This window comes from Silurus aristotelis, assembly GCF_946808225.1.
Source record: "Silurus aristotelis genome assembly, chromosome: 1".
Classification (NCBI taxonomy): Eukaryota; Metazoa; Chordata; class Actinopteri; order Siluriformes; family Siluridae; genus Silurus; species Silurus aristotelis.
In genome coordinates this window covers 41,507,353-41,531,660 of record NC_139574.1, presented here as the reverse complement: position 1 = coordinate 41,531,660, position 24,308 = coordinate 41,507,353, and the positions used below count along the sequence as shown (strand labels likewise).

General features: G+C 37.0%; 1 protein-coding gene and 1 long non-coding RNA gene across 3 annotated transcripts; one reads left to right on the top strand and one right to left on the bottom strand.

Annotated features, from left to right (window-relative positions):
• Positions 1 to 266: 266 nt before the first annotated feature.
• Positions 267 to 23,070, bottom strand: LOC310725095 (uncharacterized protein). 2 transcript variants are annotated; one of them, XM_083539716.1, is made up of 4 exons: positions 22,839 to 23,070; positions 22,649 to 22,749; positions 2,173 to 2,572; positions 267 to 1,585 (listed from the first exon to the last, which is right to left on the bottom strand). In XM_083539716.1, exons 2-4 carry the CDS (start codon positions 22,721 to 22,723, stop codon positions 1,551 to 1,553), a joined length of 510 nt encoding a protein of 169 aa, XP_083395842.1. In that variant the 5' UTR covers positions 22,724 to 22,749; positions 22,839 to 23,070; the 3' UTR covers positions 267 to 1,550. The 2 variants fall into 2 exon arrangements, 1 of the variants encoding a protein (XP_083395842.1); XR_014533247.1 differs by lacking the exons at positions 22,649 to 22,749; positions 22,839 to 23,070 and adding an exon at positions 3,510 to 3,797 and having other exon boundaries at positions 267 to 2,089; positions 2,425 to 2,572.
• Positions 19,200 to 20,961, top strand: LOC310725736. The gene is made up of 4 exons (XR_014533484.1): positions 19,200 to 19,469; positions 19,556 to 19,653; positions 19,904 to 19,969; positions 20,604 to 20,961. It is a non-coding gene; the product is annotated as an uncharacterized lncRNA (long non-coding RNA).
• Positions 23,071 to 24,308: the final 1,238 nt, after the last annotated feature.

Here is a 24,308-nt window from a genome sequence, read left to right as displayed (position 1 = left end):
TTTTAATACTCCCACAATAAAGTTGATTGCTTTCCATTTTATTCTTTCTGCATAATTGAATTTTGTTAATAACTGGAATTTAATTTAGTAAATAACAATGATGATTTGTTGAAACTTCATAATCATCTATGATATAGAATCAAACATTGTTTCTATCACCAGCATTTCTATTTTCTTTCTTATAAAAAATGAAAGTATAAGTTAACAAACAATAGCAAGAGAAAAATAAGTGAACTGCTCATGAAATAATCACAAAAAAATGTTCCTGAAGACGTTTTTAATGACACCGAGACTCATACAGTCCATTTAGAATAATCAACTTTTAACATTCACCTTAATGTCAAAGGTGTTCAGTGAAGTCGAGATTAGAGCTCTGTGCAGACCAGTTCAGTTCTTCCACACCAAACTCATCCAACCATGTCTTTATGAACCTCAGTTTGTGCACTGTGGCATGGTCATGCTGGATTAATAAAGGGCCGTCTCCAAACTATTCCCACAATATTAGAAACATAGCATTGTCCAAAATGATTTGGTATGCTAAAGTAATGAACATTTCCCTACACTTTAAATCTAGGGCTGAGTCTTACCCCTAAAGTACAGCCCCATACCATCAACACTCCTCAACCAAACTCTACAGTTGACTAATAAACTTATTCGAAGTTAGAGAAACACAAAAAATGAACGTTGGTGCAAAATACCTAAAGGTTTATACATTTAACATTTTGGATTTTAAAAAAGACTTAGGGTGAGATTTGTCTGCACTTTAATTCTTATAGGTCCAGACATATACAACAAAAATCTATTCCCTGATCTTGCTGTGTAACCGTGTGATCAAGCTCAAGTTTGCAGTAAATCAGTAACACTGGGCTCAGGGGACGATGGATTGGAAGCCGTTGTAGTGTAACTGTAGATGGACCAACAATGTTCTGATGGCTTGGAAAGGTGTCCAGTTTGTTAGAGCGAATTAAAATTAACATTACAATTTAAAGTTCCCCCAATATTTACAATACAATTTCCCTTTACATCCCTTCAAATAAGAAATTTAAGAAGATGATTTGTTTTATGGTTGTATGTTAGAGCACTTGTGGTTCGTTAATGAGTGTTGATAAACATAGCTCCGTCCACACTGTCCACAGAGGTACAGCTTCTGTCCTGTATGACTCTGCTGGTGGCTGAGGAGGGCACTCCGAGCACTGAAAGTCTTCCCACACTGTTCACAGGGATATGACTTCACTCCTGTGTGGATACGCTGGTGTATTCTGAGACTACCCTGCTGAGTAAAACTCTTCCCACACTGATGACAGTAATACGGCTTCTCTCCTGTGTGGATACGATGGTGTGATTTGAGATGACTCTGACGATTAAAACTCTTCCCACACTGTTCACAGTAATACGGCTTCACTCCTGTGTGGATACGCTGGTGTGATTTGAGATGACTCGAGTCAGTAAAACTCTTCCCACACTGTTCACAGTAATACGGCTTCTCTCCTGTGTGGATACGCTGGTGTGATTTGAGATGACTCGAGTCAGTAAAACTCTTTCCACACTGTTCACAGTGATACGGCTTCACTCCTGTGTGGATACGCTGGTGTGATTTGAGACTACTCGAGTCAGTAAAACTCTTTCCACACTGTTCACAGTAATACGACTTCACTCCTGTGTGGATACGCTGGTGTGATTTGAGACTACTCGAGTCAGTAAAACTCTTCCCACACTGTTCACAGTAATACGGCTTCTCCCCTGTGTGGATACGCTGGTGTGATTTGAGATTACCCTGCTGAGTAAAACTCTTCCCACACTGTTCACAGTGATAAGGCTTCTCTCCTGTGTGGATACGCTGGTGTGATTTAAGATGATCCTGTTGAGTAAAACTCTTCCCACACTGTTGACAGTAATACGGCTTCTCTCCTGTGTGGATACGATGGTGTGATTTGAGATGACTCTGACGATTAAAACTCTTCCCACACTGTTCACAGTAATACGGCTTCACTCCTGTGTGGATACGCTGGTGTGATTTGAGATTACTCGAGTCAGTAAAACTCTTTCCACACTGTTCACAGTAATACGGCTTCACTCCTGTGTGGATACGCTGGTGTGATTTGAGACTACTCGAGTCAGTAAAACTCTTTCCACACTGTTCACAGTGATAAGGCTTCTCCCCTGTGTGGACACGCTGGTGTATTCTAAAATTACCCTGCTGAGTAAAACTCTTCCCACACTGTTCACAGTAATACGGCTTCACTCCTGTGTGGATACGCTGGTGTGATTTGAGACTACTCGAGTCAGTAAAACTCTTTCCACACTGTTCACAGTGATACGGCTTCTCTCCTGTGTGGATACGCTGGTGTGATTTGAGATGACCCTGCTGAGTAAAACTCTTCCCACACTGTTCACAGTGATACGGCTTCTCTCCTGTATGGATACGCTGGTGTGATTTGAGATGACCCTGATGAGTAAAACTCTTCCCACACTGTTCACAGTGATACGGCTTCTCTCCTGTGTGGATACGTTGGTGTCTTTTCAGAACAGCAATTTTAGTAAAACTCTTCCCACAATCTGAGCAGTGGTGCATCTGGAAAACAATATAAAATGATTCAATATACTGTAATAATTTTAGATTTGGTCTTGCATGTTATCAGAAATGTCTGCTATAGTAATCTGATATGGTTTGAAACAAGTTAAATGAGAGGTATTTTGAGGCCTTTTAGAAAACCTTTAACCTGTTAGGCCTCGACACAGATTTTGGGACTCACAGCTGAAAATGCTCTAACTAAATTTAAATGTTAACAGTTCCTGATAAAAGTGGACTACATACACAATTTAAATATCTTTGGAAAGAAGACACTTTGAGCTTTACTGTCCATTATTTACAGTAATATTTCTCAAAAAGATATTAAGTTATAGATGATGAAGTCCCATAGATATACATTTCCTGCATTGAACATTATTTTTATTTTATATATAAATACATGAAACCAGTCCTGGAGCAATCCAGAACAGCACTGGGTTGAAAGCCACATGTGTCATGAGTTTATATTTCAAATTTTATTAAGATTTTCATAACAAATGAGATTCCTACAAACATTTATCTGAGACTATGTCTGATCCTTTTCTCCCTCCCGCTGTTTAAGAGACACCTGCTAAACTCAGGTGATCATTCATACTCTATTCATACAGTCTGCATAGAAATGAATTGCTGACCATTAAAAGCTTTTGTTCTACATGTTTGGGGCTATTGATGTTGATTTGGCATTCATGTTGATGGCCAGGTAGCCAGACATGCTCTTGTTTTACAGTCATGGCCATTCATATTGATGTCTGGCCATTCCAATCTCAACAACACACACACACACACACACACACACACACACACACACACACACACACACACACACACACACACACACACACACACACACACTTTTCAAGCATTTCTCTAATAAAAACAAACAGGCAATAAAACCAATAAAATCGTACAAAACTATAAAGGGAGATATATTGTAACTTACAGATGTAAAATCGCATCTCCATGCAGATCTCCAAGTCTCTGTTGTTACTCCGCCCCCAAAAATATTTTCCACATCGCTGCTTTTTTTTGCAAATCTCAGATAAAACAACTTTTTTGATTGTCCATTTTTTTCAATTGTTTTCTTTGTTTTTTTGTAAACAAAGTCCAGTTATCACGAGCTATAAACAGCTGTTTGTGTTGACCTGACAGCTGCATCACTTCCTGGTTTGTCACTATGCACATGTTACTTCCGGCAGTAAGAGTTTGTAAATTGTAATTAAACTAAGACTTATACACGTGGAGAATAAATCCTCCCATATATCTTTAGAATCCTGCACTTATTGGCTACATTTTCCATCAATCATTTAGTTTCATAATGCTACTGGCTGGAAAGATAAGGTTAGACATGAGAGGCGGCGCATAAAAAAAACATGACAACACTTGCAGAGAGAGTAGAGACTCAACCCAAGATTCCGCATATTTTACTTTTTAATAATTTCTTTTTTGTGTTGTCTCAACCGTTTTGTAACACTATATTCTACCAGCTATATTTGTTTTTTTTTTACCACCAAGATGTCGTTTTTTATGTGAAAGTTATTCGGAAATATATATAAACACAAACACCAGCTGAAATTCTGTGACGTAAACAAAGGAATAAACATCTAAATTACAACACTATTGTTTGTTTGGAGCAGAAATGTTGTTCACTGGACCCTTATCTTTCCTAATAAACTGGGATTAGCAGCAGTGGATGTGTTTGTGACTCGTTATTACAATAATAATGTAAGTAATGCGTTTTTTTTAATGCATGTTGTTGTTGTGTACTGCTTACACACATTCAGCAAATACATTCGTTATACGTTTTCCATTGAAAAACAGATCTAAAATCGCTGCTTGAGACTTAAAGCTTTAGAATGATGTATAGTTAGTCATGGTTACTCTTCTCCATTTTTATTAAATCTATTGCTAAATATCAACAACTGAGAACAATGGGCTATTAGTTGCACTCACACGACCCAGAAGCCTAAGAGGTTAAACTGTTCTATCATGGTGTGGATAGAAAGAGAAATGGTGAAGGGGTGATTCTGAAGGAAGAGTACAGTAAGAGTGTAGTGGAGGTGAAGAGAGTTTCTGATAGGGTGATTAAGGTGAAGCTGAAAGATGAAGGGGAGATGATAAATATCATCAGTGCTTATGCTCCACAGGTGGGCTTAAGATGAAGGAGAAGAAAAAATTCTGGAGTGAGTTAGATGAAGTGTTAGATGGTGAACCTAGCAATGAAAGATTGGTGATTGGGGCAGACGTTAAAGGGCATGTAGGTGAAGGGAACAGAGGTGATGAGGAGGAGATGGTAGGTATGGAATTAAGGAGAGGAATGTGGAAGGGCAGATGGTGGTAGATTTTTGCTAAAAAGAGGAAAATGGCAGTGATGAACACGTATTTTAAGAAGGAGGATCATAAAGTGACGTATAAGAGTGGAGGAAGGTGCACACAGGTGGAATTTGTTCTATGTAGGAGATGCAACCTGAAGGAGATTGGCAACTGTAAGGTGTTGCCTGGGACAGCGAGTATGTAGCACGTTTTGGAGACAAAGTAAGGGAGGCAAGATTGAGATGGTTTGGACATGTGCAGAGGAGGGACATTGGGTATATCGGTAGAAGAATGCTAAGGATGGAGCCGGGAAGGAGGAAAAGAGGAAGGCCGAGGAGAAGGATTATGGAAGTGGTGAAGAAAGACATGCAGCTAGTTGGTGTGAAAGAGGTAGTTGTAGAGGACAGGGGGGGTATGGAGAAGGATGATCCGCTGTGGCGACCCCTAATGGGAGAAGCCGAAAGAAGGAGAAGACGAAGAAGAAGTTGTGTTGCCAGGGAACAGTGTAGCTAGACAGCATCGGATGGTGGTCTGTAGGATGGTTTTGGAGATGAAGAAGAGGAGTAGATTGAGGACTGAAAGAAGAATAAGATGGTGGAACGTGAAGGAGGAAGACTGTAGTGTGAGGTTCAGGAAATAGGTCAGACAGGGGCTCGGTGGTGGTGAAGAGGTGCTGGATGATTGTGAAACTACTGCAGAAGTGATAAGGGAGACAGCTAGAAAGGTACTTGATGTGACATCTGGAAATAGAAAGGAAGACAGAGATGTGGTGGTGGAATGAGGAAGTGCAGGAGAGCAGAAGGAGGAAGAGGTTGGAGAAACAGAAGTGATGAACGAGGAAAGTGAGAGAGAGAGTTGGATGATGTGGAGTAAGGAGGAAGTGAGAGCAGTGATTAAGAGGATGAAGATTGGAAAGTTGGTCGGACCAGATGACATACCGGTAGAAGCATGGAGATGTTTAGGAGAGATGCAGTGGAGTTTTTAACCAGATTGTTTAACAGGATTTTGGATGGTGAGAAGATGCCTGAGGAATGGAGAAGGAGTGTGCTGGTACTGATCTTTAAGAATAAGGGAGATGTGCAGACTTGCAGTAAATACAGGGGAATTAAGTTGATCAGTCACACCATGAAGTTATGGGAAAGAGTAGTGGAAGCCAGGCTGAGAGAAGAGGTGACCATCTGTGAGCAGCAGTATTGTTTCATGGACATGGGGTATATTGGTAAGAGAATGCTGACGATGGAAAGAGGCAGATGTAGACCCCTAATGGAAGAAGCCGAATGAAGAAGAAGAAGGAAATAAGTCACTCTGGGTTTTACTGTACATCGTTTCTAACGCAGGTCCTTTTCTCCCTCCCCCTGCTAGACTCCGGGGGCCACTAGACTATTGTTATACATGTTTGGCTATTCATACAGACTGCATTCATATTAATGTACAGAAATTCAGACTATTGTTATTCATACAGACTGCATTCATACTGCATGCATACTGATGGCCGGATATTTCAATGGACAGGAGGAGAATTCATGATCAGAAGCCATTAATCTCAAGTAGCAAGGAGCTGAACAGCTCTGCTAGTGCTAACATTATTTCACCTATTTCTCCATCACCAGCTGCACTCCATTCTCCAACATCTATCTCCCCTACATGCCAGTGTACACACACACACACACACACACACACACACACACACACACACACACACACACACACACACACACACAGCGGGTAAAATAAGTATTGAACATGTCAACATTTTTCTCAGTAAATATATTTGTAAGGGTGCTAGTGACATGAAATCTTTATCAGATGTTGGTAACAACCCATGCAATCCACACATACAAAGGAATCAAACCATACATGTCCATAAATGAAGTTGTCTAATGTCGTGAAACAACACACACACACAAGAAAAAGTATTGAACACATGAAGACAGGGAGGTGCAAAAAGGAATGAAAAGCCAAGACAGCAGTAGATATCAATCAGTAATTAGAAAGCAATCCTGCCTGTTGTCATTGTAAATTAATATCAGCTGCTTCAGTCCCAAATGATGGCCTGTATAAAGGTGTCCCATTACCAAGGTGTCACACAAGAAACATCTCATGATGGGTAAAAGCGAAGAGCTCTCTCAAGACCTTCACATCCTTACAAACATACTGATTGCATTGGTTGCAGAAGGATTTCTAAACTTCTGAATGTTCTAAATGGTTTGATATCTTTGTATTTCTGAATTTCATGTCTGTTAGTGTTAAGATGGTTCTCACACTGGTTCTCTAAACACATTCCTATATTATCTTTATGGAAGTCTTTATCTGGACTCACACATCTCCAGTTACTTTGTCTTCTTACCAAATCAAGAACAGCTCAGGGTTATTCCAGTGTGTATATACTTGTCTGTTATCTGCAATAAACTGAAGAAGAACATTTGCACCATTCTGCGTGCTGTGATTCTTCCCTGATCAGAAAAGACACCACGGGCATCGTTGATCACATGGGAAATAATACAAATCTAACAATATCAATAGCACCTTATGAAATATATTTACTGAGTAAAATGGTGACGTTTTCAATACTTATTTTACCCGCTGTATGTTGTCTCCTGTTATAATCACATGTAAGCACTGCTTATGTTGACATAGAACATGATTTTGGTCCTTTGATGTCTGCTCTTCCTATCATTGTGAAGCAGAATTCACCAAGCGTTGGATTGTTCACCCACTAACAGGGAACGTGAGCTGGGTTTAGACCGTCGTGAGACAGGTTAGTTTTACCCTACTGATGATGTGTTGTTGCAATAGTAATCCTGCTCAGTACGAGAGGAACCGCAGGTTCAGACATTTGGTGCGTGTGCTTGGCTGAGGAGCCACTGGTGCGAAGCTACCATCTGTGGGATTATGACTGAACGCCTCTAAGTCAGAATCCCGCCTAAACGTAACGATACCGCAGCGCCGCGGATCTTCGGTTGGTCTGGCGTAGCCGGGTGGGGGATTCAACCCTCCCTGGTGAGCGATCAAGTGAAAGTAATCCCTCGATCAAATCTTTTGTGTGGGAGTGGTAGCTCCAGTGGTTAAGGCACTGGATTACTGATCGGAAGTTCGGGGGTTCAAGCCCCGGTATTGCAAAGCTGCCACTCTTGGGCCCTTGAGCAAGGCCCTTAACCCTCTGTGTGCTCCAGGGGCGCCGTATCATGGCCGACCCTGCGCTCTGACCCCAGCTTCCAAGCAAGCTGGGATATGCGAAGAACAACATTTCACTGTGCTGTAATGTATATGTGACAAATAAAGGCTATTCTATTCTACTCTGGCTATTCCATTATTATACAGGCGTATGCTCTGATTAAACGGGGTGTATTCGAGCAGATGTAGTTGTGTTGGCCTATTTTGATAATAGATGCCTTTTAGGCTAAGACCACCTGTTCTCTTTGAATCCATCAACACTGTGATTCCAGGCTACACTAGTACTCAACACAGTGGAAACATGGATCTAATTTTCAAAAGTAATACTAATAAATGATCTTAAAGTGCGAGGCAGAAACTAAACAAACTTGCAGTCCGCCACTTAATACTTTACTTTAAAACTAAACTTCCTCTGGGAAATCACTGGGATACGCATGTGAATATTTGATCTGTTAACTGGTTGCATGTGTAAAAGCTGTTGGTATCAAACATTGTTTACTTTATCAACTGAGTAAAAAGCCGAAGAAGAGATCAAATAGGACAATTGATTAAAGCATAGGTGTCAAACTCAGGCCTGCGGGCCAAATCTGGGCCCGCGGTGTAATAATATTTGGTCCGCGAGATCATATCAAATGTGTATTAGAGCTGGCCTGCCAGTATATAGCGCATACACCGCTAATACTTCAAATCCCACAATGCTTTGTTAGTGCGTTAGCGCGTCAGTCGAGACCGCTGAAAAACTCAGCGCTGAATTTACCCGGTGATTTACTGACTTTGAAGCCCAGAAATGCAGATTTGAACTGCTCAGTAATCCGTTTGTGGTTGACTTGGAAACCAACCTCCAAATGGAGCTGATTGAACTCCAGTGTAGAGACACGCTCAAATCAAAGTACGACTCTGTGTGTGCTGCACAGTTTCCATGTTTCCTCCCCGACACACTGCTCCAACTCCGTGCCCAAGCTGCTCAAATGCTCTCTAAGCAAAACTAAAGTTTGTTTCCATATGAAAAGGTTCAACATTACACTGCGGTTCAGCAGCCGCATCTTGGAAATACACAGTTAAGCAGCCGCACTTTGTTTAGTGTTGCGCGTCTAATCGTGTGCTGGGAGCGGTCAAAATACATGTAAAGACGCTTCAGAAAGGCGTTTCCGTTATAAAAAAAAAAAGTCAGTGCATTTTTATCATGTTCCACATTCAAACATTCATTAAACATTTTTCTCTTAAATATTAACTTATTTTACTGTGGAGTTTTGGAGAAAACTAAAGGCAAAATCACTCAAAACCTCAGGTGCATTTTCAATCATGTCACATATTCATACACTCATAAAACATTTTTCTTTATAGGTTTGCTCAATCTTTTAAATAATTCTTATTAAGGGTCTCCCTGTCTATTATTCCTTTAAAGTCCAACTCATTTTACTGTGGCGTTTTGGAGAAAAGTAAAAGCAATTTCACTCCAAGCATCACTGCATTTTCAATCACTGTCCATATTTAAACACTCATAAAACATTTTTCTTTACAGGTTTGCTCAATCTTTCAAATGTTTCTCATTTAGATTTACCCTGTCAATTAGTGTATTGATTTTCAAGATTTTCTACTGTACTCTTTTTTCAAATGCAGAAAATAAGTGTATATATTTTTTTTAATTTGCCTTTTTTCCCCCAGATTACAACTTGGACATTTTAAAGATTAAGCAAACTCAATCAAGAATCTGCCAGACTGCACAACAGTATCCACTTTGACTTCAGCACCTGTGGACATTTATTGACTTTCTTCTGCGCACTGATTCACACACCTAAAATTATCCTATTATATTAGGCTTTTGTTTTATTGTTTGGAAATTACATATTTCTATTTTTATCAAATGTCTGTTTATCATAATCAATGTCACAAATTGTTGGTTGTATTGCATTCAATCAATCAATCAATCAATCAATCAATCAATCAATCAATCCTGTGCTTGTAAGGTGTCATTGAGTCTTGAAAGGTGCCTAATAAAATGCATTTTAATTATCATTAAACTACTATAGGACTAAGCTGCAATAGAGTCTGTGGCAGAATGTCACCAATGAGTTCTGCAGAAGCATGAGGACTGTAATAGATTACAAGCTTTCTGGACAAAATATATAAATTAATCGAAAAAAATTGAACAAAAAACGTAACAAGGTTTTTTTACCCTGTCCAAAAATATGTTTATACTACTCACACCGAAACAATAATAATATTATATGTTATTAGTATTATTATTATAATAATAACATTATCATAATAATATTATTATAGTAACATTATTATATTACTATTTATGAAATAATATGTATTTTTTAACAAACAAGATAAGTTATGTGTTCCGAATTTCGGTATTTAACAGGCTGCAAGCTATTAATAAGTTTAACCATGTCAATATTTTCTTCTAGATGTCATCAAATATAACTTTCCAGACTTCTTTTTGTCCTCTTTTCTTTAATTTTACTAGCTTTTTTACCATTTGTTTGAAATGTACATATTATATTTACCTCTGTTAATCTCATGAACCATTAAATGCTTTCCCCATTGTTCAATAAAATAAAAAATGTCCAATATCACTTTTATCTGTACTTTTCTGAGCAGTAATACAATTTATTTATTTACTTATCTTTACAAAAATGTGCATTAACTATTTTTATTAGTTTTTTTTATTTCACATTCCTTTATTTTTTATTAAGCAACTGGAGGCTTCTGTCACCAACACAAATTCATTGTAATTGCAATCGTGCGTGGCAATAAAGCTATTTCTTATTTAGATTTTATATATATATATATATATATATATATATATATATATATATATATATATATATAATTAATTCTGCTGTGTTTTGTCTATAAGTGGAGTGCAGTCGTTTCTTTTCTGTACTTTTCTAGCCTGTTTTTGTTTATGTATTGGTTTTTTAAGTTACTTTTACTTCGTATGTATTTTATGGAACCATTGAGTCAATCACAGTTGACAAAAGTTCGCTTTCATTGGGCAGTTAGTCACTATTCTAAGACAGTGATAGGCTTTCACATGCTGTAAATCTTTTTTGTGACGATGTGGAGCCATTAAAGCATCGATTAGCATTTCTTTGCATGGAAAGGTTGACAACATTCAGGATAAAGGATGAGTAATCTTAGGCACAGGTATGTGTTGATTTTTACCAAGGTAATTTGCTATTTAATTAAGAAAAATACGCTATTACAACCTATATATACAGTGAGGAAAATAAGTATTTGAACACCCTGCTATTTTGCAAGTTCTCCCACTTAGAAATCAGGGAGGGGTCTGAAATTGTCATCGTAGGTGCATGTCCACTGTGAGAGACATAATCTAAAAAAAAAAATCCAGAAATCACAATGTATGATTTTTAAACTATTTATTTGTATGATACAGCTGCAAATAAGTATTTGAACACCTGTCTATCAGCTAGAATTCTGACCCTCAAAGACCTGTTAGTCTGCCTTTAAAATGTCCACCTCCACTACATTTATTATCCTAAATTAGATGCACCTGTTTGAGGTCGTTAGCTGCATAAAGACACCTGTCCACCCCATACAATCAGTAAGTTTTCAACTACTAACATGGCCAAGACCAAAGACACTAGAGACAAAATTGTACACCTCCACAAGGCTGGAAAGGGCTACGGGGAAATTGCCAAGCAGCTTGGTGAAAAATGGTCCACTGTTGGAGCAATCATTAGAAAGTAGAAGAAGCTAAACATGACTGTCAATCTCCCTCGGACTGGGGCTCCATGCAAGATCTCACCTCGTGGGGTCTCAATGATCCTAAGGAAGGTGAGAAATCAGCCCAGAACTACACGGGAGGAGCTGGTCAATGACCTGAAAAGAGCTGGGACCACCGTTTCCAAGGTTACTGTTGGTAATACACTAAGACGTCATGGTTTAAAATCCTGCATGGCACGGAAGGTTCCCCTGCTTAAACCAGCACATGTCCAGGCACGTCTTAAGTTTGCCAATGACCATTTGGATGATCCAGAGGAGTCATAAGAGAAAGTCATGTGGTCAGATGAGACCAAAATAAAACTTTTGGGTCATAATTCCACTAAACGTGTTCAAAGGAAGAAGAATGATGAGTACCATCCCAAGAACACCATCCCTACTGTAAAGCATGGGGGTGGTAGCATCATGCTTTGGGGGTGTTTTCTGCACATGGGACAGGGCGACTGCACTGTATTAAGGAGAGGATGACCGGGGCCATGTATTGCGAGATTTTGGGGAACAACCTCCTTCCATCAGTTAGAGCATTGAAGATGGGTCGAGGCTTGGTCTTCCAACATGACAATGACCCGAAGCACACAGCCAGGATAACCAAGGAGTGGCTCTGTATGAAGCATATCAAGGTTCTGGCGTGGCCTAGCCAGTCTCCAGACCTAAACCCAGTAGAGAATCTTTGGAGGGAGCTCAAACTCCGTGTTTCTCAGCGACAGGCCAGAAACCTGACTGATCTAGAGAAGATCTGTGTGGAGGAGTGGGCCAAAATCCCTCCTGCAGTGTGTGCAAACCTGGTGAAAAAGTACAGGAAATGTTTGACCTCTGTAATTGCAAACAAAGGCTACTGTACCAAATATTAACATTGACTCTCTTAGGTGTTCAAATACTTATTTGCAGCTGTATCATACAAATAAATAGTTAAAAAATCATACATTATGATTTCTGGATTTTTTTTTTTAGATTATGTCTCTCACAGTGGACATGCACCTACGATGACAATTTCAGACCCCTCCATGATTTCTAAGTGGGAGAACTTGCAAAATAGCAGGGTGTTCAAATACTCATTTCCTCACTGTATATATATATATATATATATATTTGTTAAAAAATGCGATTTATCTAACTATTCGCGTGGTTGCTGGTAATATATATAATCACCTTTATGTAGAGCCCTGTGCAGGACTGTTACCAGTGCTTGAATTGAGGGGGGCTAGGGGGATCTGGGACCCCCATAATGTATCAGGGACCCCCCATGGCAAGTTAAAAATAGACTTAGAGGAGTACCAAAGATTGTTTTAGTAAAAAAGTAAGTGGAATACACAACAACTGGGCACCCCCATGAGCCCACTCCCGCAAGCATTTTGCCACAGCTTATGAACACTGTGTAAAAACCATATAAAAACCATAATCAACTTTCATTGTTTGACCTTTTTTTAAAGTGTCAGGGAAAATGCTAATTGAGAAGCTACAGTGACTTGAATAATTGAAAATAAATACAAACCAAAGCAAAACAAATGTAACTGCTTAAAAAAGTTTTGCCAAAAATAAATTTTAGATGTATAAATGCATACCTGCATGCAAAAAGGACTGAGCTTTAACATTTTTGATTCAGTTTATTCATTTGGCTTGAACGCTGATTAGGGTCATTTAGTGGCCCAGTTATAAAATAGCAATCTCTGAACTAATTTTCAAACAAGAGAGGCAAAATGCATGATCTATTTTCTGCAGTGAATGTCAGTGTTAATAATAATAATAAATCATTATTATTATTATTAAAATTATTATTATATTATTATTTTGTATTTTAGTGGAAATAAGTTTGTATTTATAAATGTTCAGAAACTAGGGTTTGTTTAAACGTGGGTGTGTCTGTGTATGGTTGTGTGTGTTTATTTCAGAACCTGCACCTTCACCATTTTTGGAAAGGCAAGTATATACACAAGGGAATATACATACATACATACATACATACATACATACATACATACATACATACATACATATATATATATATATATATATATATATATATATATATATATATATATTTTTTTTTTTTTTTATTTATTTATTTATTTATTTATTTATTTATTTTTAACTAAAACCTGTTTTTCTATTGTTCTATGTCATTTTATAGTCAAGGACACTTAAACCATAAACCTGGACCAAATATTGCAAAGCATTTCAAAATGTTCTATACCTGGTGTCAATATGAATAACAACAGTATTTATCATGAATCTGGTTTATGGGGAGACGTCTGCAAAGATTTGGAAATACCCAATACACTGTTGAATCGGCTAAAAATTCGCAAAGCCGCTGCACATCTTTGGAAGGTATTTTCTCTTCTGTAAAAAAATGCTATTAATGCTAAAGTTAAAAGGTACTAATGTACTTTAAAGTTTGTACAAATATAGTTTTTAATGTCAAATAACTTTAATCATGATCATATTTCGAAATGAACAAGTTTATTCTTAACTTTTCGCCAGGAAACATCAGGGAACAAGAGCAGCTCAAAAGTGAGATATGAGGAAAAAGCTTCTGGAGGAAACAGTTCCTCCTTGGTAATTTGTCTGTCATAAGTTGTTGTTATGGTAACTGTGACACATTGTGTGCAAGGTGAAATATTCAAATGATTGTTAGAGTATGCACTACAATTATCCAGAGTGATATTGATAGAGAATGCATATTATACAATAATAGTGTGCATTGTATTATACAACACACACAAATTAGGTCCAGTCTTCTTATTGAAAAACATTTGAATGACTATAACTGCACTAGCTGTTCAATATGCAATAGAGTATACTTTTTAAGTATTAATAAATTAAATAACATAGAAACTGTTTAGCATTGCATGGTGTTGCACTTTTATGTGTATTATTTACACATTTAGAATGATTTAGGATAGGAGAAATGTGGGAGACAGTAATTGGCCTCCACTTATGCAGAAAGACATTAAATATTAAAATATATTATTTTGAAAAGATAAACTTATTCAACACCTTAAATGCAAATCAGCATTTCCTGATCAGAGGGTAATTGTCTATATTATGAAGTAAAAGATAAAATTAGCATGTTCAATTATTAGTTATTATTAAGGGTTTACTTTGTGTTGTTGATAATGTCTACTTTCAGGGCTCTTGGGAAAATTTGACAACATTTTTAAAGGGTAACAGTCCTTGTTCTGAAAAAAAGCCTAAATCTTCAGAAGCTAAAGGTAGTCAAATAAAATATATATTTAAAAAATATCTTGGTTTTTGCTTCAGTACAAAATTGGGTGTAAAAATAATAATTTCCCTTTAAAAGAATCACATTGTGTTGCTTTACAGTCTGAAATAAAGACAGACACAGTTTTTCTTTTAGTAAGCTGTACTATACTCTGCTGTACGTTTTAGTAAGCTCTACTCAATTCAACTTATACCATCCAAATGAAAGATAGAAGGCCAACATGACTGCAAAAAAAAAGAAGAAACACTGAGCTGGAAAAAGGATCACCCCTTCGTACAAAAGGTCTTGTAACCTAAATCAGGCAGTCATAAATGAGCTTTGTCAAATGCACCGTAAAGATTCTGAGGACACATGGAAAAAGGTCTTATGATCAGATAAGATTAAATTGTTATTATTTGGCCTCAACATTAATCGAAAATCTGTACAATGATTTGAAGACTGCAGTCAACAAACGGTCACCATAAAATTGAACTGAACTTGGGCAGTTCTGCAAAGAAAATGGACAAAATGTGCAAAGTTTAGATGTGCAAAGTTATGCTATTTCACTTTTTTCAGTCAGAACTCAGTTATTTATTTATTTATTTATTTATTTATTTATAACAGTGTTTTTGGTTTTATACAGTATTTCATTGCAATGTAATAGATTGAACTGAGTGAATACAGCCGGATACAACAAAAACTGTGTCTGTTTTCAATTCCAGCTTAAAAGCAACAAAATGTGTTTATTTTAGGTTTGAGAAGTCATTCATTTCTATACAGACTGTATATTCATAGAAATATAGTAGTATAGTATATACTAGCATAATATTAAATGTAAGGTCTATCTTTAATATTTCAGATATTCTATAACATCAAAACAACTAGCAGTCTGATATGAAATACAAGATGACAATTACACAAATATGCAAAGGGAAAAAAATTAATATGATTAAAAAATAAGGAATCAAGTCATTTAAAACCTTTGCCTCAAAAATGTGCACTGTGAGAAATGTGAAATTATCACATACAGCAGAAGGTTCTATACACAGGTTCACCATTTACTAACTAACTAACTAACTAACTAACTAACTAACTAACTAAGTAAATAAATAAAATTTATTTGATCAAATTAATAACATTTATTGCCAAATGATATAATAATGCATATATACTTTTTTATAAGAAATCACAATTGGAATTGTTTTTGTGTTACAGTATCATGACAAGGAACCTGACTTGGCTAAATTAGCTTACATGTCTACAAAAAGCAGTGAGGAAAAGGACACATTCTTTAAATGTAGTTTGCCACAAGAGCCATGGTTTTTTTTTATTGACAAGAAAGAATGGCAAGAGCTAAGAAAGCATCAGAAAGGAAGATGTTTTCAAGGGTTACAGTGGACAAACGTGATTGCGAAGGGAATACGGTCAATTCACCCATACTGCAGTTTTGGTTTTAAAAGACACAGTGTGAAAACCCTGCTGTCACAAAAAAAACACACCTTTATTCGAATGTACGGGCTACTGCCGATTTGAAAATTGCCCAATTAATGTTAGTGTGGAAGTGACCGATGAGGTCACCCTGAAGGCAGCAGTGCTATTCACAGGAGGAGATGTTAATCACAGTACCACTGAACTGAAAAGGAGACCAGTGCGTGCAGATGCACGTTTATCTATTGCACAAACTCTGGAAAGCAAACTGCCCAGAAATGTATATTTGGAATCCATGCAAAAAATCCCAGAGATGGTGGTACAGTCTGGGTGCAGGGATGAAGCACCAACAAAAGAGGTTTTGAAAACCATTGCATGCACCCAAAGACAACTGAAAAGACCTCATTCAAACGAACTTTTAAGTCTACAAATATTAATTGATGAAAAGAAAGGATCAGACAATGAAGTCCTACAGAGGGTCATGATGCACCCAAAAGCAATAATGCTATGGTCTAAGAAAACACTGTCAGTGTTTTACAGAAGGCGCAAAGAAGACATTGTCTATCTGGATGCAACAGGAAGTATTATTCAGAAAGGAAGCTCCACAAGTCGACCATACTATGTGTATGAATTAGTTGTGCGTAATCCTTCCAAGGGGGCATCTCCTCTTCCAATTGCAACCTATCTTACTTGTGACCACACAACAGCATCTGTCATGTACTTCTTGCAGGCTTTCCAAACAGACATGATGAGAATGTATGGGGAAAAAGGCAGTCAAAAGGCCAATTATGATCATTTGTGATGGCTCCCTTGTGCTTCTGAATTCTATTTCTTTTACATTCTGCCAACTAAGTCTGGAGGATCTCCTGAAGAAGTACTTTGAAATAATCAGTGGACAATACCAGGCAGAAAAGTTAGATCTTTTCCCATCCTTCATAGATGCTTAAGCCACGTAATGAAAAACGCAAAGTGTCTGTGCAAAAAACAGTAGGTTTTTATTTTTTTGGTTGTTTTTTTTTTTTAACTGAGATTAATGTATAAAGCATTTGAAACATAACCAATTTCTGTTTTTATTGCTTTCATTTTAGAGTGCCAAAACATTACAAACTTGCAATGCACACATTTGGGCTACTTGCATGTTCAGAAAATCTGAAGCAGATGGATGAGGTGCTCCTCAGTGCCACAGTCCTGTTTTGTAGTCCATGCACTGGAGACAATGTGGCTAAGCACTATAACAACTTGCAAGCACTGATGCAACAAATAGGAAAACTGGAAGTTGAGGAACAAAACATTGTTGCTGAAGACTACAAGGTCATTAAAATGTTATTAACAGTTATTGCTATATATGTAGACTGCTGACAATACACACTCTTGCAGCAATGTGCTATGTTGAATCTCTGTCTTGACCTGCAGTGGATTTTTATAAAGGACATCTCAACTATGTGTGTTTTCATCATGTACATAAGTCCAAACTTTACATTCAAGGACATAAAAGAAGGTTTTGAAGACATTCCCTAACATTTGCATGATGTTTCTAAGTATTACTTGAACCACAATTTGATTTAAATTAAGTGCCTGCTAAATTGTCTTTATGTGCATTAGCATAAATATTTAATATATGTGCTATTAATAATAATATACATTAGATAGATAGATAGATAGATAGATAGATAGATAGATAGATAGATAGATAGATAGATAGATAGATAGATAGATAGATAGATAGATAGATAGATAGATAGATAGATAGATAGATATTATATTTATATATAACTAATTCCTGTGTCTTGCTTCTCCAGCTACACAACGTAATTCGCTTTATAAACATTAATGTTTAAATTGTATATAATACAAAACATTTCCTTTCAGAATGATGTGGGAAACACACCCCTTGAAAGCCACTTCCAGAAGGTAATAGTGAAAGCACCTCTTGACCGTAATGGGAAAGAAAACAGCTATTACGCCCCAACATTCATTGAAAATTTGACCAGGTACTTCCTTCCACACGCAACTCTGTGGTCTGGCCTATTGCTAGGTAGGTTTTTTGATAGGAGTGTTTTCTAACATTACTACTGATTCAAAAAAACAAAAAAACAAACAAACAATGTAATTCTTTAGGTGATATTGGTCGTCATGGTACAGGCTCAGCCTACCAACATTTCAGGCAGATTTATAAAAAAGTCAGTCAGTCCAATAATCAGGTAAAACTCAACTGATAATTTTAATAGCTTGTTGATCTTTTTTTTTTTTTTTTTTTACATAAATGCATAAATGGAATGCCTTAAATAACTACAATTTGTTGTCCATAATTCAAAACTTTACACAAGACAATCAGACACAAGGAATAATGGAAAAAAGTCAATGGGACCTAAAAAAAATTAGGTTCCAGAGAAGGAGATTGACAAGATTGGATGACTTTGTCCAGATTTATCAAAACATGCACGATGCACTGCTCCGTGAATTTGAAGACACAGAACGAACAAGAAACAGAGTAATGAAATATTTTTGTACTTTCGCCTTTTAAAAAATATTGGCAATTCAATGTTCCCTAAATATAAACCAAGATGCTGTAATATCTTCTTCTTCTTCTATTGGCTTCTCCCATTAGGGGTCGCCACAGGGGATCATCCTTCTCCATACCTCTCTGTCCTCTACATCTGCCTCTTTCACACCAACTACCTGCATGTCTTCTCTCACCACATACATAAACCTCCTCCTTCTTCTTACTATTTCCCTCCTTCCAGATGGCTACATTCTCAGCATTCTCCTACTGATATACCCCATGTTCCTCCTCTGCACATGTCCAAACCATCTCAATCTCGCCTCCCTCACCTTGTCTCCAAAACGTCCTACATGCGCTGTCCCTCTAATAAACTCATTTCTAATCCTGTCCATCCTCGTCACTCTAAATGAAAACCTCAACATCTTCAGCTCTGCTACCTCCAGCTCCACGTCCTGTCTTTTACTCAATGCCACTGTCTCTAATCCATACAACATCTCAGGTCTCACCACAGTCCTATAAACCAAGATGCTGTAAGATACACTTCATAAAAAAATCTAAAAGATAAAAAAAAAAGAAACCTGTGTGATGTATGTGTGTCTCTTCTAGTCCATTCGAGTGGAAATGGAGCAGTGGAAAAAGAGACGTCAGAGGCGTAAAGGATTATATGTTTCTCCACTAGTCAAGGTTCTTCCATTCCAAGATGTAAAAAACAAGGTATTATTATTCGGAGTGTATAATAATAATAATAATAATAATAATAATAATAATAATAATAATAATAATAATAACAACAACAACTAAACAATTTTTGTTAAAAAAAGAGCAGAAGCATATGCTTTTAAACTAAATCCTTATTTATTTTAAATAAAATGGGTTTTTATGTGTGTGTGTGTGTGTGTGTGTGTGTGTGTGTGTGTGTGTGTGTGTGTGTGTGTGTGTGTGTGTGTGTGTGTGTGTTTGTCAGGAGAAGTCTTCAAAGGCACCCCCAAAAGTGCCTGAGAAAAAGAAAAAGCCAGAAGATGTGATCCAGGTTTAAATACACACACACATACATTTTATATATATATTAGTAAAAAAATCTAACTGGTGAGGTACAAATATTGGGAACAATCACTGTAATCTGTAATCACTTTAAAGTGTTACTGAATGTGTAAACTGATGTCTTGTTGTTATGATAGCAGATTCATGGCTTCCAATCTCTTGAATCAACTTTCACATCTTATTTAGAAGGAGGAATATATTGATTGGAAATTGTATGTTTGTATATCCAGTGTCAATATGGCAGGAGACGAGCATGTTCAATTTCACTATTACAAAACACAGGCAGAGAGGAAAGATGATAGTCCTGAAGTACAACAAATATAAGTGTAGCCCAAAACACCTGAGCAGTCTGAAGGCAAAGGAAAATCAGCTGATTAATTAAAAGAATGGTTTATCATTGCATGATTATGACTGCATTTAATCTCATGGTCCCTCACATTTATCATGTGGTCTTCTAGAAGGTCCCAAAATGTAGAACTGACACTGCTGTCCCTCATTATAAAGATACTTAATAGACTAAGATCACAAACAAGATTGACTTTTTGTCTTCACACTGCATCAAATTTAAATCTGAACTGGCACAAAAATATCTAAGAAATAAATTGTATCTTCTGTATCTTCAGAAAGAACCAGTGAAGAATATCAGGAGAAGACAATCAAAAATCGAAGGGCCAATCTGGAATAAAGCAGGTCCATCAGAAACAATTGCTCCTCAAAGACTATGCAGGCCACCAAAAATACAAATGCTGCAACAAATACTTCACCCTGATTACTGGTTGACCTGTGATATCATCGACCTGGCCAGCTACCTCATGGCAAAGGACAATATGCACATTGATGGGTTTTAATCTGTTCTGCCCTTTAGTGCGATTCCAAATGGTGGAATTGTTGGAACCCCACAAAATAAGTTTCTGCAAATATTGAACATTCGGCAATGCCACTGGATCACAGTCAGCAATTTGTTTTGTAATGAAAATCAGCTCTCTGTGTATGACACTACAAACACTACAAACACTGTCCTGGTTGGTGAGGCCGCAGTCAGGCAAGTTTGATGTTTTGCAACCAGCTGTGCAGCAGCATTCAAATAACAGCAATTGTGGGTTATTCGCAATAGCATTTGCATATGCTGTTTGCAAGGGTCACCCACCAGAGGTATGCATATTTAATGAAAGCAGGCTAAGGGCACAACTGTATGCTTCGTTTACAAAAAACAGTATCGCATTTGGCATGAAATGTCGAGAGAGTGCGATACCTGTTTACTGTGTTTGCAGAACAGCTCATTACTATGAGCTCATGGTCCAGTGCTCTAAATGCCAAGAGTGGTATCATCCTACATGTGTAGATATACCCAGAAGTGTCATTGGTAATGAACAGTTCTGGCAATGTTTCAACTGCCACTGATGATGTACATGATGAACATTTGATTGTAAATAAAACTTGTCTCTGCACAATTGCAACCTTTCATTATTCGCTCTTTTTATTTGTGTTTTAAAATAAAAAAAAAAAACATTGTAATGGAGTGAAATCCATATCCCAATTTTTATATGTTCGGACAAAACAAGAATGTATTTTTTCTGAAATCTTTCCAAAAAAAAATGATTTTGCCTTTACTTTTCTCAAAAACTTCATAGTACAATAAGTTAATATTTAAGAGAATAATAGACAGGGACACTGTACATAAGAATAATTTGAAAGATTGAGCAAACCTATAAATAAAACTGTTTTATGAGTGTTTGAGTATGGAACATGATTGAAAATGCACCTGAGGTATTGAGTGATTTTGCCTTTAGTTTTCTCAAAAACTCCACAGTAAAATAAGTTAATATTTAAGAGAGTAATAGACAGGGACACTAAAAAATAATTATTTAAAAGACTGAGCAAACCTATAAGAGAAAATGTTATATGAGTGTTTGAATATGGACAGTAATTGAAAATGCAGTGATGTTTTGAGTGATTTTGCCTTTAGTTTTCTCAAAAACTCCATAGTAAAATGAGTCGAAATTAAAAGGAATAATAGACAGGGACACTGTACATAGGAATCATTTGAAAGACTGAGCAAACCTATAAAGAAAAATGTTTAATGAATGTTTGAATGTGGAACATGATAAAAATGCACTGAGTCTTTTTTATAACGGAAACGCCTTTCTGAAGCGTCTTTACATGTATTTTGACCGCTCAAAGAGAGAAATGTAATAAGAAACTAATACCACTGATGTGTGTTTTATTTTAAATTTATTTTCTCATGTGTTTATAATATTAAACTTTGTTTGTTTCAGATTCAGTGTTTAAGCAAAACTAAAGTTTGTTTCCAAATGAAAAGGTTCAACATTACACATCTGGAGAGACGGAAAACATGCACAATTATGCATGCACATCAAAAACACTTTTCAATAAATACTGAGTTTGGCCCGCGATTTCGTCCCAGTGTTTAATTTTGGCCCACTGTGAATTTGAGATTGACTCCTCTGGATTAAAGATTTGGGGAGAAATTTCGTGTTTCCTTGTAAAAGGATTTTTTTTTAAAATAAATAAATAAATAAATAAAAACAGTAGTTTATTGTGATACACTTAAAGTTAAGGTATTTTTTATTATTTAATTATAAAATACATTATGATGTATCTTTGCCCTGCAAACCACACTGAAAGTTCAGACATGAATAAATTGTACCTTTGATCCAGCAGCAGCAGCAGCAGGAGTGTGTGGAGGTTCTCCTAAAGATCTCCGTCTGGACTCTGGTTTCATGATCAGAGGTGTAAAGAATCAGGACACTGGAAGAAAAATGCAGAGGTTCATGACTCCAGAATGTCCACTAGCTGTTCCCCGAGCAGCTCAGCTGCTACATTTCACTGTATCTCACCTTTGGGTAAAAATCCGCTAAATCCGGGACAAAAACGGGGTTGAAGCTCGCGCGCAATAGATTTATAACGGCGAAAGGAACGTCGATGTGCACGCGCGGAAAGTGGAGAAAAACTCACGCGCCCAACATTAACTTCCGACCGGAGCGCGTGAAAGAACTCTATAAGTACAAACACAGAGCACAAAGCAGTGGGCGGGGCCAACAGGCTCGAGTTCTAAATCTGCAAACATCATTGGCTCAGACATTGTCAGGGAGTGAAATCTGATTGGTTGTCTGTAATAATATCAAATATATAATATGAAATATTTTATATAATAAAAATTAAAATTTCGATTTGAATTCCAGTGGAAACGCGACTGATCCGAAGCTGCTGATTTTTAGCTGATACACAGTGTTGTCAAAAGTATTTGGACACATGTCTTTTCCAGCCAGATGTGGTTCATAAATTCACCTAAAATGCTCTTTAATGCACCATACAGCCAATTAACATGCAAACTGTTGAAACACTTCATAGAAACAGAATGTAGAATTACTGATAGCATTTTAAATGGGATTTAAATCCCCGCTACAGAGGGAAGCAGGAGCTTTTCTGTAGCTATTATTGCTTTTATGTTCATGGCACAGGACCAAATATTAGTTTATTTTATCTTTCCATAATGAGCTGGAATAAAACATTAATGCCCGTGTGTAATGCTGCATGATGGCACTGCTGGAGGATTACACCAATGGAAGATTAATGCGAAAAAGGGTCTCCAGGGACCATGATGATTTCTTGGCCCATGATGAAGACTGGCTAATAAGCTGATTTAGATTCAGCTTTACTACCTTAGAGTACCAATGTGTATCTTAATGTACAACTATAAATCTTTGGGGTAAATAAGGTACAAATATGACCTTTTAAGGGTACTGTCCCAGTGGCAAGCTGTTGTATTTCTTTTGTTCTTTCTGTTTTATAATCATATATAATCATGAAGCATATAAAGCAAAAAAATATGATGACAAATAAAACCTGTAAATTACACAAGGGTTAACTGAAAAAAACAAACAGGTAACACTAGACATTTCGTCCCCCCACTTTTGAAATGATGGCTATGCCCCTGCACCACACACCTTGATAATCTTACACACATTTTCCGGGTGGTATAGAAATCTGCCAGCTGAGACATCCAGAGATCCACATCTGCATTTCAGGAGGTGATGAGCATCTGAGGGGTGACTCCCTGTGATATTATAGACTACATCAGGACAATGTTTACAATTTCTACATGTTGTTAAACTCAACAAGAAGCCAGTCATCACGTCCTGCAGCTGCCTGTAGCCTGTAGTCTACACTGCAATGTGTCAGGATAAAGGAATCATGTGCTGAAGCATGTCAGCGTGCCACAATGTTTGTGAGGGTCGTGTTAGAGTCACATATGACTTGCACTTTAACAGAAAGCATATGCTGTTTATTAACAAAAACAAATTTCT